This window comes from Lissotriton helveticus, chromosome 9 (assembly GCF_964261635.1).
Source record: "Lissotriton helveticus chromosome 9, aLisHel1.1, whole genome shotgun sequence".
NCBI lineage: Eukaryota > Metazoa > Chordata > Amphibia > Caudata > Salamandridae > Lissotriton > Lissotriton helveticus.
Window position 1 is genome coordinate 909,886,366 of NC_136070.1, and position 13,015 is coordinate 909,899,380.

Below are 13,015 nucleotides of genomic sequence, written 5' to 3' on the forward strand. Positions count from 1 at the left end.
ATTAATTACCCAGGATCACCTAGGACATTATACCTTACAGCGGTTGACTGAGGAAGATTTTCTTTTTACTGTGTAAATTCACCAGGTGGGGGCTATATGGACACATTCTGATATTCCTCTTATGACTGAAGACCTGAGCTTTGGGTCTGCTGATTTTGTGTCACCACATTCTGTTTTTTTTAAATTGAGAGCCAGGCAGCACTTTGAAGAGTCCAGATATCTCTAACACTTGTAAGACAACACCTCAAACAGACGCCATTCAGTGTGCATTTTTGAGGACATTCCACTTGGAGACAATAGCATCCCTAGAGGATAAAACAGGAGTGGAGTAGGTTGCAGGCATAAAAGTTATTAACCCTGCACTCTGGGAACCACTCCCTTCTCATATTCCCTAGGGGGTTGCTAACTATTTATTTCATTTGTGATCACTTGCAGTTAAAGTGTGCAAGATCTAGCACACAGGATGTTTGTATTCAGGATGTCATCATGTTTTTGGCAGTTGGAGTTATATTCTTTATTTTCTGTCTTTTAGGAGTTTCTCTATTCTATTTATTACAGGTGTGTGTAAATGAGTTAATGCTCTCCTGTTCAAGATTGTACAAGACGCAAGGACTGAACTGTAAGAGAACAGTTTTTTTCCTTCCAAACCAACGCTTTGTCTGTCAAAGTGCCCTTTTAAGAGCCTTGAAATCTCCTCACTAACAGGCAAATAACAGGGGCTGACGCTGACTCAGGATCGAGTGGTTCTCCCTCACTCCTACTATTTGAAGAATAAGAAAAGCATTGAAAGCTTGGACATTATAAGTGACTTCTAACAGACACGATAGCGCCCCCACATAAAGTGGGGCATGCACATGGCAACACATTTTGGCTCTTTTCCCTCTAGACAATAGAGGAACAGGGACATGGTGATGGTATGTATGCTAGACATCCATATGCATTAGATGCCAGAGCCAACCATATAGCAAAGTGACTACTCCTTATTCCAGAGACATGACATTATGTGAGTAGCAGTGAGATCAGAGCACAGAAAGTTCCTATTTTGCAGTCCCTGAATATAGTTGAGTCACAGCCATAGTTAGTTGTGTGTCGGAAAGGTGATATAAGGTGGTCTCTGCATCTCATACCATGTTAGCCTCATCCTGTGCCACACCTCCACCCAGGTGTCTGGCAGTACCAAACCACTGTATTGCGATTCGCAAATGCAATCGCAAACGGCCTTTTGGTATGTAGGTGCCACATATCAAAATAAGGAATCGCAAAAAATGAGATTCCTTATTTTGCTCAAGCATTTAAGGAAATGCAATTTTGCGATTCCTTAAATGCTGTGTAGGAGTGCCTTTGACATTGCAAATATGTCTTAAGGAATCGCAAAATACCACCTACTCCAAGTAGATGGTATTTTGCGATTTCCTATCAAAATGAAATATTTTTTTTAATTCAAAGTGCTATGTGGCGCACAGACATGCCCTTGGGGCATGTATGTGCGCCACATGTACTTACAGGCACATTCCAGGGGTGCAACAGGTGTCCTTTGGACACCCTGGCACCCTTGGAATTGCGATTGTCACATTGTGATTTTCTCATAGAAAATCGCAATTTGAGAATGTATCTCCATTTATTCCTATGGGCCTCTTGGCCCATAGGAATGAATGGAACACTCATTCCTTAATTGCGATTCGCAATTTGCTAATCGCAATTAAGGAATTTTAGAGATTCGCAAAACAATTGCGATTTTTTACCTACATTCCATTCTCAAATAGTAATTCCTTAAAAATCGCTATTTGAGAATCGCAAAATGTGAATTACCTACATATGCCCCTAATTTACTTAATATTTATGTCCCAAGATGATGGGACTCAACATAGCATTCCTATGTCTACCTCATTGATGTCAGGACATATGGTCTTTGAAGTCCAAATGGCCATGGTCTTTGATATGACTACCAGTTACCAAAGACATCTATTACAAGCTAAGCATTTGATAGGAGCCCACCTTGTACAAAATGCGCCCTAGAACAACAACTGGTTTCTCCACCTTAAAATTCAAATTGGTCTCTAGAGTCACGGTTGTCATTGAACGCGGAAAGGCCAGATTTGATCACCTAGTCCAGAAGTCATCCACCCTATGTTCACAGTATCCTAAGAAGCAGCGACCTCAACTTTCACCTGGAAGGTAGAAATGACCCCTGCTCCACAGCACTCCTCGAAAGTTTGAGCAACATCAGACTCACCCAGCTAGTCTTAGAACCAACACACGACCAAGGATACAATGGACCCCATCTTTACCACAAGCAACAGCATCAAACATAACTCCACCAATCCACTCACATGAAAGGACCACTCCATCATCCACTTCCAATTCAACACACCTAAAATCCCTAAAACCCTACTAGGTTCAGCATTCTAAGTCACAGCTGGGGCAAAATCACAGAAGCAGACTGGCTCAACGCCCTAAGCATGGATCAACCACGCCCCACAGACAACCTGGACAAGGAAATCAATAACTGGATCAAGAACTGCGCAGACTCCCTCGCACCCACCAAACATAACAAGCATAATAGATCAAAAAAGCAGGCCAGCTGGTACACAGAAGACCTCCAACACAACAAATGAAACTGTAAGCAGCCAGAAAGGAAATGGACATCCATCCACAACGCCACCGGAAGAACTACCTGCAAGGCAACAAACACTCAGATGCGATCACTGGCAAATAAAACACTCCAAGAAAAAAGCAAGAGTGGACCACTTCAAATGATGCTCCAACACCTGCAAGGGGATCTTCTTGATGTTTTAAGATCAAATGGGAATGAATCACTTGTGTCAGTAAATCAGAGTCTCACAGGGATTGTATTGGAGACCCTCAACCACAGAACCATTTTGTGCGGTATATCTTGATTCTCCTCCAATGTGGTTAAGTGGACAGTATCATCATAGGGCCTATCACTTTAGCGTTCCATTCTCAAACTGATCTACTGTCCTACACCTCGAGGGAGACTCACTGGGTAGCAACAGTCGTGAACAAAGGTTAAAAATATCGATTTACCTGTGTATGGTGATTTATTGAACAGGAAAATAAGGTTAAAAAAGATGGCTGTGTTGAAGAGGCTGACATGTTTTGGCACAGTGTTGCCCCTAAGGGGCGTGTGGCCTTCATCAGGACCAAAGAGGACGAGGTCTGAAGTTTCAGTGCTCTCCAAGCATGAGTGAGGTAAGTAATCTCACTTACCACTCTTCGTTATGTAGGCACAGACTCGGCCCATAACTTAAAATAAAGGGGAAATAACCTCAGTGAGGAGCAGGAACAAAATAAGCTTTTTGTGAGTAAAGCATCTCTGCAAGCACTGCTGCAGTTCTCGCCTCTAAAGCTTCTCGCTACTCAAGGATTTCACCACGACCTGAGCCACTATCCACAACATCACTGCCTCCCAACAACTCTGCGACAACCTATCCAACTTCTTCCAAGGAAAACTGCAAGCATCTAGAGCAACTTAGTTCTCAAGGGTTGGGCTGGTGAGCAAATTGCTCACCTAGCCACCACCAATCAAGATGGCCATCTGACTAAATGGGCAACCATCACCAGAAAGGACACAACGACAATCATGCGGATCATCCATTCATGGGCACCAATGGACCCATGATCCCGACATTTACAATCAAGGAACATCACCAATCAGCAATACCCTGACCCACATTAACACCTACATCACATCTGTCACTTCCCCGGATGAATAGAAACTTTTAGAAATCAAGGCCCACCTCAAGAAGCCCACAGGTGACCAGAATCAACTGAGCAACTTCTGATCTGTCTCCCAGCTCCCCTTCCAGCCAAAGTGATTGAGAAGACCTTCAACAAGCAACTCACAGCCCACCTAGAGCTTCACCATCTTCTAGACAACACTCAATCAGGATTCAGAAAAAAACATCACCAAAAAAACAGCACTCATTGCAGCCACTAATGACAATCAAACCATTCTGGACCAATGAGAAACAGGGGCACTCATTCTGCTTGACCTCACCTTGCCTTCAACACTGTCTCACACAACGCTCTCATCAGAAGACTCCATGATCACCTTGCCTTCAACACTGTCTCACACAACGCTCTCATCAGAAGACTCCATGAGATGGACATAAAAGGATCTGCTCTCAAATGGATCTGTTCCTTTCACATGAGAAAAAGCCAGAGGGCCACCCTTCACATCAGAGTCCAAAAAACTGATATGCTCAGCGCCACATGAATCGCTCCTTATCCCCACCATTTTCAACATATGCAACACCACTCACCAACATCATCTGATGACAAGACCTCAAAATCATCTCCCACGTCATTGTCACCAAACTCATCTCCCTGATGGACAAGCCAACCACCACCAAACCAGTTTCACCAACTGCATTACCATGGTAGCAGACTGGATGTGAACCAACTGTCTGAAGTCCAACTACCACAAGATGGAAGTACTGGTCTTCGGCAACAAGACCTCCCAATGGGACTCCACCTGGTGGCCATCAGAGCTAGGATTGACACCCACACCTAAAACCCACACAAAATCTAGGGCTCATCCTAGACAACAAGCTCAACAGGACGGCTTAAGTCAACGCAGTGAGCCCATCCTGCTTCCACATCCTACGCATGCTACGAAAGATCTTCAAATTGTTGCCTCAACACCTGATGGACTGTCATGCGAGCCTCATCACCACCAGGCTGGACTACGGCAACACTCTACACTGGAATCTCCAACTCCTACACAGACTCCAGACCCTACAGAACGTCATCACAAGACTCATACTCTACCACGCACGCTGCACACACATCACACCTCAGGAAGCTTCACTGGTTCCTCATTTACAAGTGCAGCCAATTCAAACTTCAAGCACACATATAAAGCCCTTTACAACACAGTACCAGAAGACTAGAGAGCTACACTCTGCCTCACTCTCATTCACTCCCCGCATCCGCTAAAGCAAAACAGGAAGTTGCTCATTCTCCTACATCACACTCAACATTGAAATGACCTCCCTCAGCCCGATTGAGCCTCCTCCTCACTTTCATGAGTTTCACAAGAATCTGAAGACCTGCCTCTTCGAATAAGCTCCTTGGGACCACACACCTACATACTTGTCCAAGGACCTGGATACCCGTTCAGGTGATTAGCACATTATAAAAATGTAGGTAACATAACAGATTGGGTCACCCGCAGGCTGTGCTTAGAAATACGGTACTTCTCACACTTACAAGCAATATGTTAATGGATGGCCACATTAGAAGATTGAGACACACCAACCTGATTGCTTATGCAGCACGTGTACGGCACACCACATGCCAACGGACCCTTCCCTTCGCACTCATGATATTGATTCTTCGCCCAGTCTTTGAAATCTTCACCACCGCAACACTTGAACTATAAGATATGAGAGAATTCATATGAGTGCTTCCGGTATTTACAAAGATACATATCATCACTTTTCCATCTTGTCAACAAGTGGTGACATTCCGGATAAACTCACACAAGGGACATAGAATTCAACCAAAAGTTCAGGCTATTGTGATTTCTAGCAAGCCACTAAAATATACCAATTGACTCTACTCTGGACCCAAAGTGTGCAGGTAGATCTCAGAATTGCTCATGTTGGAAATAGTTAACATTGTCACCGGTTTAAGTATTTAGCCCCAAATGCACCCTAAACCCAGAATAGAACACACGATTGCCAGCAGGAAATCTCTTGTGACATTTGCACACATCCAATGCTTGCAGTATATTTCATAAACAACTGAAGAGAACAAGAATGCCTTATAAACACAGTAAAATAATCCATCAACATTGAATGTTTGTTCAAGCCATCATGTGTATTGGTCTCTTGATAAACCTAGGCTGGTTGTAGCCCTCAGTCAAGGTCTTTGGAGGTCTGATGCCAAGATTTTAGGATGAAATAAAATATTTCTGTTAACCTGATAGCTAGGTACAGCCTTGGTCATTACGAGAGGGTAAATTTGACAATACCATCCTCGACACCCAAGGCTGTAAGGTCAGTGTTGTTTAAATACTCTTCAGAGTTCTTTGAAATCTGAAATCCAAAGCAGGATGGTGCACCCTGAAAAGTCAGTGAATTTATCTACATAATCCTGGCTCCGCAGTCTCTTTATGGTTCCTAGCAAAAGGGAATTCACTCAAGTGCTGGATCTCAGATGGGTGTAAAGTTCATGCAGGTGTGGCTGCGGAGATCGGACAGCATAAAAGCAAACCAATGGCCTTATCAAAAAAGTGTATGCAGTGAGTAACGGGTGGCAGAAAGGCGAGGCAATTCAAACAGAAAACAGAGTCAGGCTACCATGGAAAACATTACCAGCTAAACAAAAGGCATGATGACAGTTGCATCATTCGAATGACACGCGCATGCGTCAGGAGGCAGGTGCGCGCCTGTAGAATGACAAAGGCAACCTTTTTTTAAAATGTAGTATTTGACAAGCCAAGTGGCTTGACCTAAAAGGGGTCATGAGGCATAGAATGCAAATTTAATTGGATGAGCTACTCATGCATGAACCTGGCAAGTTTTTGAACTCAGCTCACCCATAGGTTGGGAGGCCGAGACCTCATCAGTCATATGCCTTCTACTTACTCCTTGGTGGAATACAGGTTGAGGTGGCTTCCTATCAGCATTTCTCTTGCCCCATTTGCTGGCTAGTGCTACAGCTAAATGTAGGCACATGGAAGGTCTGAGGAATCTCGGCTCGTTGGTGGTTGCAGACAAGTTAATGATTCCCAGTCCTCAGGTTCTTCAGGGTTCTGTCACATACATCTGGTTAAGGTAGGAACCCTCAACCTGGAAAATGTCTATCCTGCCTGGGCAAGATCCAGGTTCTGCGTGTGCAGCAGAGCCATCAGCATCTCATCGGGTACCAAGCCTTATTCAATCCAACAATCCAAACATTTGCAATCTCACCCTCTCTTCTCCCTTCCATCTTCCATTCCTCCCTGGTCACAGGTGTTGCGCCCAGAAAGCTCAACACAGCCTTTTATCTGTACCAGGTTGATAAAATTAGTATTGTTTCTCGTGTGGTGATTATTAGTGTCTATAACTGTGCGGATGTTGTAGACTTTGGAAGGCATATTCACACTTTCATTAAAGTTTACTAAGATAGCTTAGGGAATTAAGCATTTGTTGCTGAGATATGTACAGGTTATACCTAGCATGGTGAAAAGTAAAATCCTAAAAAAACGTATTTATGGCGCTATGCAACATTTGTTTTGAGTGCCATATGAAAACAAGTTATAAGCACGTACAAGTGGTCATGGGTGAAAGCACTTTGAAAGTTTTAAAATGAAACGAATGATTTTGAAAATCACATGAGGTTTATTATTGGCTTTGTTCATTTTACCATGGCTACCAATCTTCGTTTTAAAAATAATTTTTTTTCAGTAATGTATGTCTCAAATCATGCTTATCTCTGATGTACGCACAGAAATGACTGGCAGCTCATTTATCAAGACACTCCCTTGAATTGTAAGAACAGAACGGGTTAGCACTAGGTTCTGCATGAATGTTAAGAGTAGCACACAAGTGCTTCATGTCAAAGCAAACTCCTTTTCAGGTTTAGGGTAGAATAACATTAGGGCGATATCCTGAAACCGGTCCCAGGATGCTTGTTTACGGTCCAGGGAGGACCTGTCTTGGCAGTTCGGGCTGGACTGCTCCCTTGCCGAGCAGGGTCAAGAATGATTTCCATATGGCTGGGCCCAAACTGGGGTGACCTGGCGAGCTATATAACGATGGATTAAACCCAGATCTGTGACTGGGGGTGAGTGCTTGAAAACTTTCAACACTCAGTCCATCATCTTATTTTGTGATGTTATTATATTAGCACCACTGGGAGAAACCTATTGTTTTTGTGACACAGGTGTGAGACATGAACATTAAATCTGCTTTTATAACTTTTCAATTATGATTAGATCATCATGCATCTTGTTATGAAACTGATCCAAAGGTCCCGCAAGGCTCCACGGCTTGTCTAGAGGGAATGAGCCCCCGATGAAGGGCATGGCTATAAATGCATTGGGCCTACCTTTATTTGGATATACTGTCATGTTGATCTAATGATCATAATTGAAAAGTTATAAAAGCAGAATTACAAAATGAACAAAGAAAGAATAAAGAAACTAAAAATGAAAGTTTGATATCATCATTGGATTACTCTTTGAATTATTGAAATTTAATTCAGAGTGCATCCTGGAGATGCTATCCTCCGCAAGAGGAAAGCACTTATTTTCAGTTTAAGAATTAAATCTCACCCTCTGGAGATTATACCAATCTGCACTTAAGATATATTCGCCATTTTGACGAGGATACACTTACGAGTGCGCGGATCTTTCCATTGTTTTGGAACACTCTTTACATAACTTAATATTTGCAACATTGGGGTAATAGTGGTCTAAAACGACAAGATAGTTCTGTGTCTTTATATACTTGCTGCAGAGATGTTTGCATAATTGGCATTCATTCTTGCATGTCCATTCAGCTGTTCTTATTTTTTTAATTCAGTTTGTGGTCTGTGCTTTTTAAATTGGCTTATTTATTAGTGAAAGAAAGAGCTGCATAGCGATCCAGGCAACAGTACGCAAAAACAAGAATTGGCTAAGCCGATTTGTCTCGCCTCTACGAGATCTATTGACTTTGCCAAAGTTTTTTTGCCACATTGCACAGCAGGGTGCCCACTGTGCAACATGGATTAAAGTTAAAATAAAAGCATTTGAAATGCAATAGGTCTCGCATTACTGGAAGTTTGAGCTATTGGCGCTGCTAATAATAATGCAACGCCAATAGCTCAAACTTTCAGTAATGCGAGACCTATTGCATTGCAAATGCTTGTATTAACACCACTTAATAATCCTTAAAGAATGCAAGCACTTGCGGAAGGTGTAAAATCAGTTTAGCAGAAAAAGTGTTAACTTACTGACGAATCTTGGGTTGCATTGAACAAAAACAAAACTGCTCTTAGCTCCACTCACAGATGGACATACAGTTTATATTTCTAAGCAATTAAATGTTCAAAATGGAAGCTTAGCCTGAAGCAGAGAGTGGGTCAGTGTTGAAACCGTGCCTGGAGACAGCGAGACATTCTGTGCCCATTGTTCCTTACGCTGATTGTCTCCGTTGTGTTGGGAATGAGGAGAATGGCTCAAAGCAGTGTGTGGAATTTTATCACCATTTTAAGTATTCACTACATGTCCCAGCACGTTGTAACAGGCTCCCTAAAGGTCACCCTCGTTACAGCACACCAGCTAGTAGCCAGGACTAATTTTGGACAAATAGTGTGTACATGTATGCTAGACCTGCGATCCTTAAACTGTGGTCCATGCACCGCTGGGGATCCACGGTGGTTTAGAAAATGAATTATTAGTGGGAGACTACAATATAGATACAGAAATCAAAATGTAAAATTAAAAATGTTAAAAACTCTGCAAATGTGCAGGAATTTGACCATGTAATGCATAAATTAAAGTTGGCATCCTTAGTTTGATTCATGGGTGTAGCACAAGAACAGCAAACAGAAGTATGGACTATTATTGGCCTGAAATGAATTGAAGCACTTGTATGTGTCGAAAAAAAAAAAAAAGAGGAGCCAGTAGGAGCAAAAAACAGACAGAAATATGCTAGGGTCTAGCGTATGGTTTTGTCCTTTAAATATAAAAACATTTTAAAAGCTTCAAATTTCCCATTAAAGTAGCCGTTTATTTTTTGATTGTGAAGTAATGTAAAAATCTCATAATTTGTGTAATTGTTTGATGTCTACTTGTTTCTGTGTTTTTGTATATTTTCTTTTTAGTTTCAAATTGTAGAAATTGCTTAGGGCCTGGTCGTGTGTGTGTGTGTGTGATATATATATACACACACACACACATATACATACATACATACATATATACATGCCTATACACACACATTATATATGTATATATTTTGAAAGCCTAACTTCTGCTGGGTAGGGAGGGTCAAGCCAGTACCACTTAAGTGGTTAGTGGCACCCCTCATTTACATTGCTGCAAACATTTTTTACATCTTTGGAGTCAATAATAGTTTTGGCATCACCATTCGCGTAATAGAGGAAAAGGCTGAACAACAAACCTGCTTTTGAACAAAATCCATAATGTTCTTGAAGTCCAGGTCGTCGTAGTAATTCACAATCCCTCGTCGGATGTTAGAGTTTAGGAAATCCAGAGTCTGGAAAGGAAAAAATGAAATTAGATAATCCGATTAACCGTTCTTGAATGGGAGCAGATTATTGTTCCTTTGGTGTATGTTTGTTACTTTCATACCCTTTTTACAGAGATAGCTCCATTGCAGATGAACGGTGACCAGAAATCCTTACACATCTCCGAGGGGGCATACACTGCTGGTGCCACCACCAAAGCACGGAACAATATTGTATCTTTGCTACACAAAATGGTAATTTGAACATGCAACGTTTGCACCATTTTGCCATGAACTTGGCCATTTGGACAAATAAAAGATGCAAATGGAAATTTGCTTACGCAAAATGGGGGGGGGGGTGTCCAAAGGAAAGCAATTGAAATGGTAAACACCCACAGAAGACACAAGCCTATAGAAACTTTTCTGATTCACAAACCTGGGCTCAAGGATTTGCTTCTAGCACTACTTCCATTCCAGAAGTAAAACTGTAAATTAATGTGGGAGACTTGCTCAGTTGTGGCAGACACCACGGCCCTTGTGACTTACCTGTGTGTCATGCAGACTGTGTATGATGACCATGGTTAAGAACAAAACCGGCAACAATAACTATAAAGATGGAGATTTTCCTACAGTTCTAATATAAGATATTAATATTGATAAAAATAGCTTTACTGGGGAAGGCAGTCTGCTTCCTTCTTTCAAATGCATTCCTTTGGTTCTAACAACTTACATGAGAACACCATTGGTGCACTATTTAATAGGAACACAGCGCTCAGATACAATAGGGTGGAATAGATGTAGGCATCTGCACACATGAGCAAGTTGCTCATGCAAAAAAATGAGGTAATTGTGAATTAGCCGACATTCACCTTTTTACAGATACAAAATTTGCACACAAAACTTTTTACTCGACTCAATTCTTAGGAGTCGAGCTGAGCGGGGAATATATATGGACATTATATCCGTGGCCTCTTCCTATTATGATGATTATTTGCCATTGCGAGACAAGAGGTCCATATGTTTGCTCATGCAGTTCATACAGTCCATGGCCATAGTGGACAGCATTGTTAGTGATTAGCATAGCTACTCGTATCAACGAGGTGAAGTACAAACCAATTGTACAGAATACATTTTATTGAACATTAAGGGCCTGATTCACAAAGGTAAACTTATGCTTCTTTTTCCTGGTACTGTTTTTACAATTGTGGAGTTCCCACACAAAAATAGAAGACTGCCCTACCTTGACAACTGTGGTATCTCCGCACATTAAAAGAGATAGGCAAGTCATATCTTTTTAGGAGTGGAGACTCTGCAGTCGTAACACTACTAGTAGCATTCCTTTGTGAATAGCAAACAATCATAACTTACACAAAAGTATAAGTTTACCTAGTACTGCATATGTTAGGCCTGAAGCTGGAACAAACGAGTTCTCGTACCTGGTGTCGGAAGATCAAGGCCACGATGCCACCTGTAAGTTCAAGAATCAAACATGCTCCGAGGGTGTACATAAACTGAAACAAGAAAGGTGGAAACATGGTTAGTCATCTAGCAGAAGCCCATCTAGCAGATCTGAAAGCCATTGCTACTTATCAAGGCTTCCCAAAAAAGCCTTTTGCTGTTTTGTTTTCAATTCATTATGCCCCGGGCATGATGGTTTGATATATCTTTTGGCAGAAATAGATGGTTTAAAAATTCAGGAATGCAAATCAAACTTTTGGGAGAAAATATTAGGCGGCGTTTTCACACGAGGAACCCCTTTGCTGCACAACCCCAGAGTCTGCAGGTGGAGATGGCAGCTTTTTTGACTTGATGAGCCGGGATAATTTTGGATTACCCCCATTATTTCGATGGTTATTCTACCCTTTCTTAAGTATCCGGTCAGTAAGTCTTATGGTGGTACTAAATCCTTTTAAATACTAGGGACAGCGCTTTTACACATATTCAGGAATAATTCTCGAGCTGCCTGGGATAAATGCCGCTTACCAGTTTATATACCATCCGGACTTCTCATCAGACAATGTGATGCATTATCACTATGGTCGTTCACAATTATTGATGGACTCTTTCCTGGTTTTTTGTGGCTATCCTGGGGAAAACCTTGAGAATTCCGTCTTTGCATCAAGTCACTACCTATTTTGAAGCACTGTCTCTAAACATAAGTAGTAGAAGATATATTTACGGACACTATCAGCCGATATTCTGAGCTTCCCAGTTCGAAGCCTTTGTATACATCTCATGAGACTTGTATGGTTACCTGATGAAGGCGTCCCGCCGAAACGCTCATAGATTCTAACCATGTTAGACATGACCCCATTGTTTCGTAGTCCGTTACAAAATCTGTATTGATCTACTTTAATGTATTTGTCTTTGTTTAGCGTTTGATTGAATTTTGTGTTTGATCTAATCCTGACATAACACACATCATACTAAATAGCCATGTAGGATTAGATAAATGGGTATAAATAAGGGTTGCAATCATTTACATTTTTTATATGTGTACCATTTTCATTGGCTAAATGAGACATTGTTTGGTTAATGCACAATGGGCGATTGTGTTATATTTCAGTAACTGTATTGATTCTTCATTTAATAGTGAAAATATTTTTCTAAGAAAAATCCTTTTATATCAAAAACAAATAAAATAATATATTTTCGAATATTTGTCTTCTGGTCACATATTGTTGTTAGCAAAGATCCACTTTGTATTCGTTTACTATACGTTTACTTACAAATAATGGGAGAAAATATTATACCAGTGTTTGTTTGTGCTTTGGACTAAAAAGCTGAGATTTACATTTTACATACAAATCTATATCACTAGAACTATTTGG

The 13,015-nt window shown here is 41.3% G+C and overlaps 1 protein-coding gene across 1 annotated transcript in view; it reads right to left on the reverse strand.

The window, feature by feature from the left end:
- TSPAN15 (tetraspanin 15) overlaps nucleotides 1-13,015 on the reverse strand; it is a 167,462-nt gene that overhangs the window by 77,103 nt on the left and 77,344 nt on the right. The window contains exons 3-5 of the mRNA XM_078661085.1: nucleotides 11,621-11,695; nucleotides 10,119-10,214; nucleotides 5,282-5,398 (exon numbers count right to left, since the gene is read on the reverse strand). Of these exons, the coding sequence (XP_078517211.1) occupies nucleotides 5,282-5,398; nucleotides 10,119-10,214; nucleotides 11,621-11,695 (288 nt within the window). The remainder of the gene's footprint in view (nucleotides 1-5,281; nucleotides 5,399-10,118; nucleotides 10,215-11,620; nucleotides 11,696-13,015) is intronic.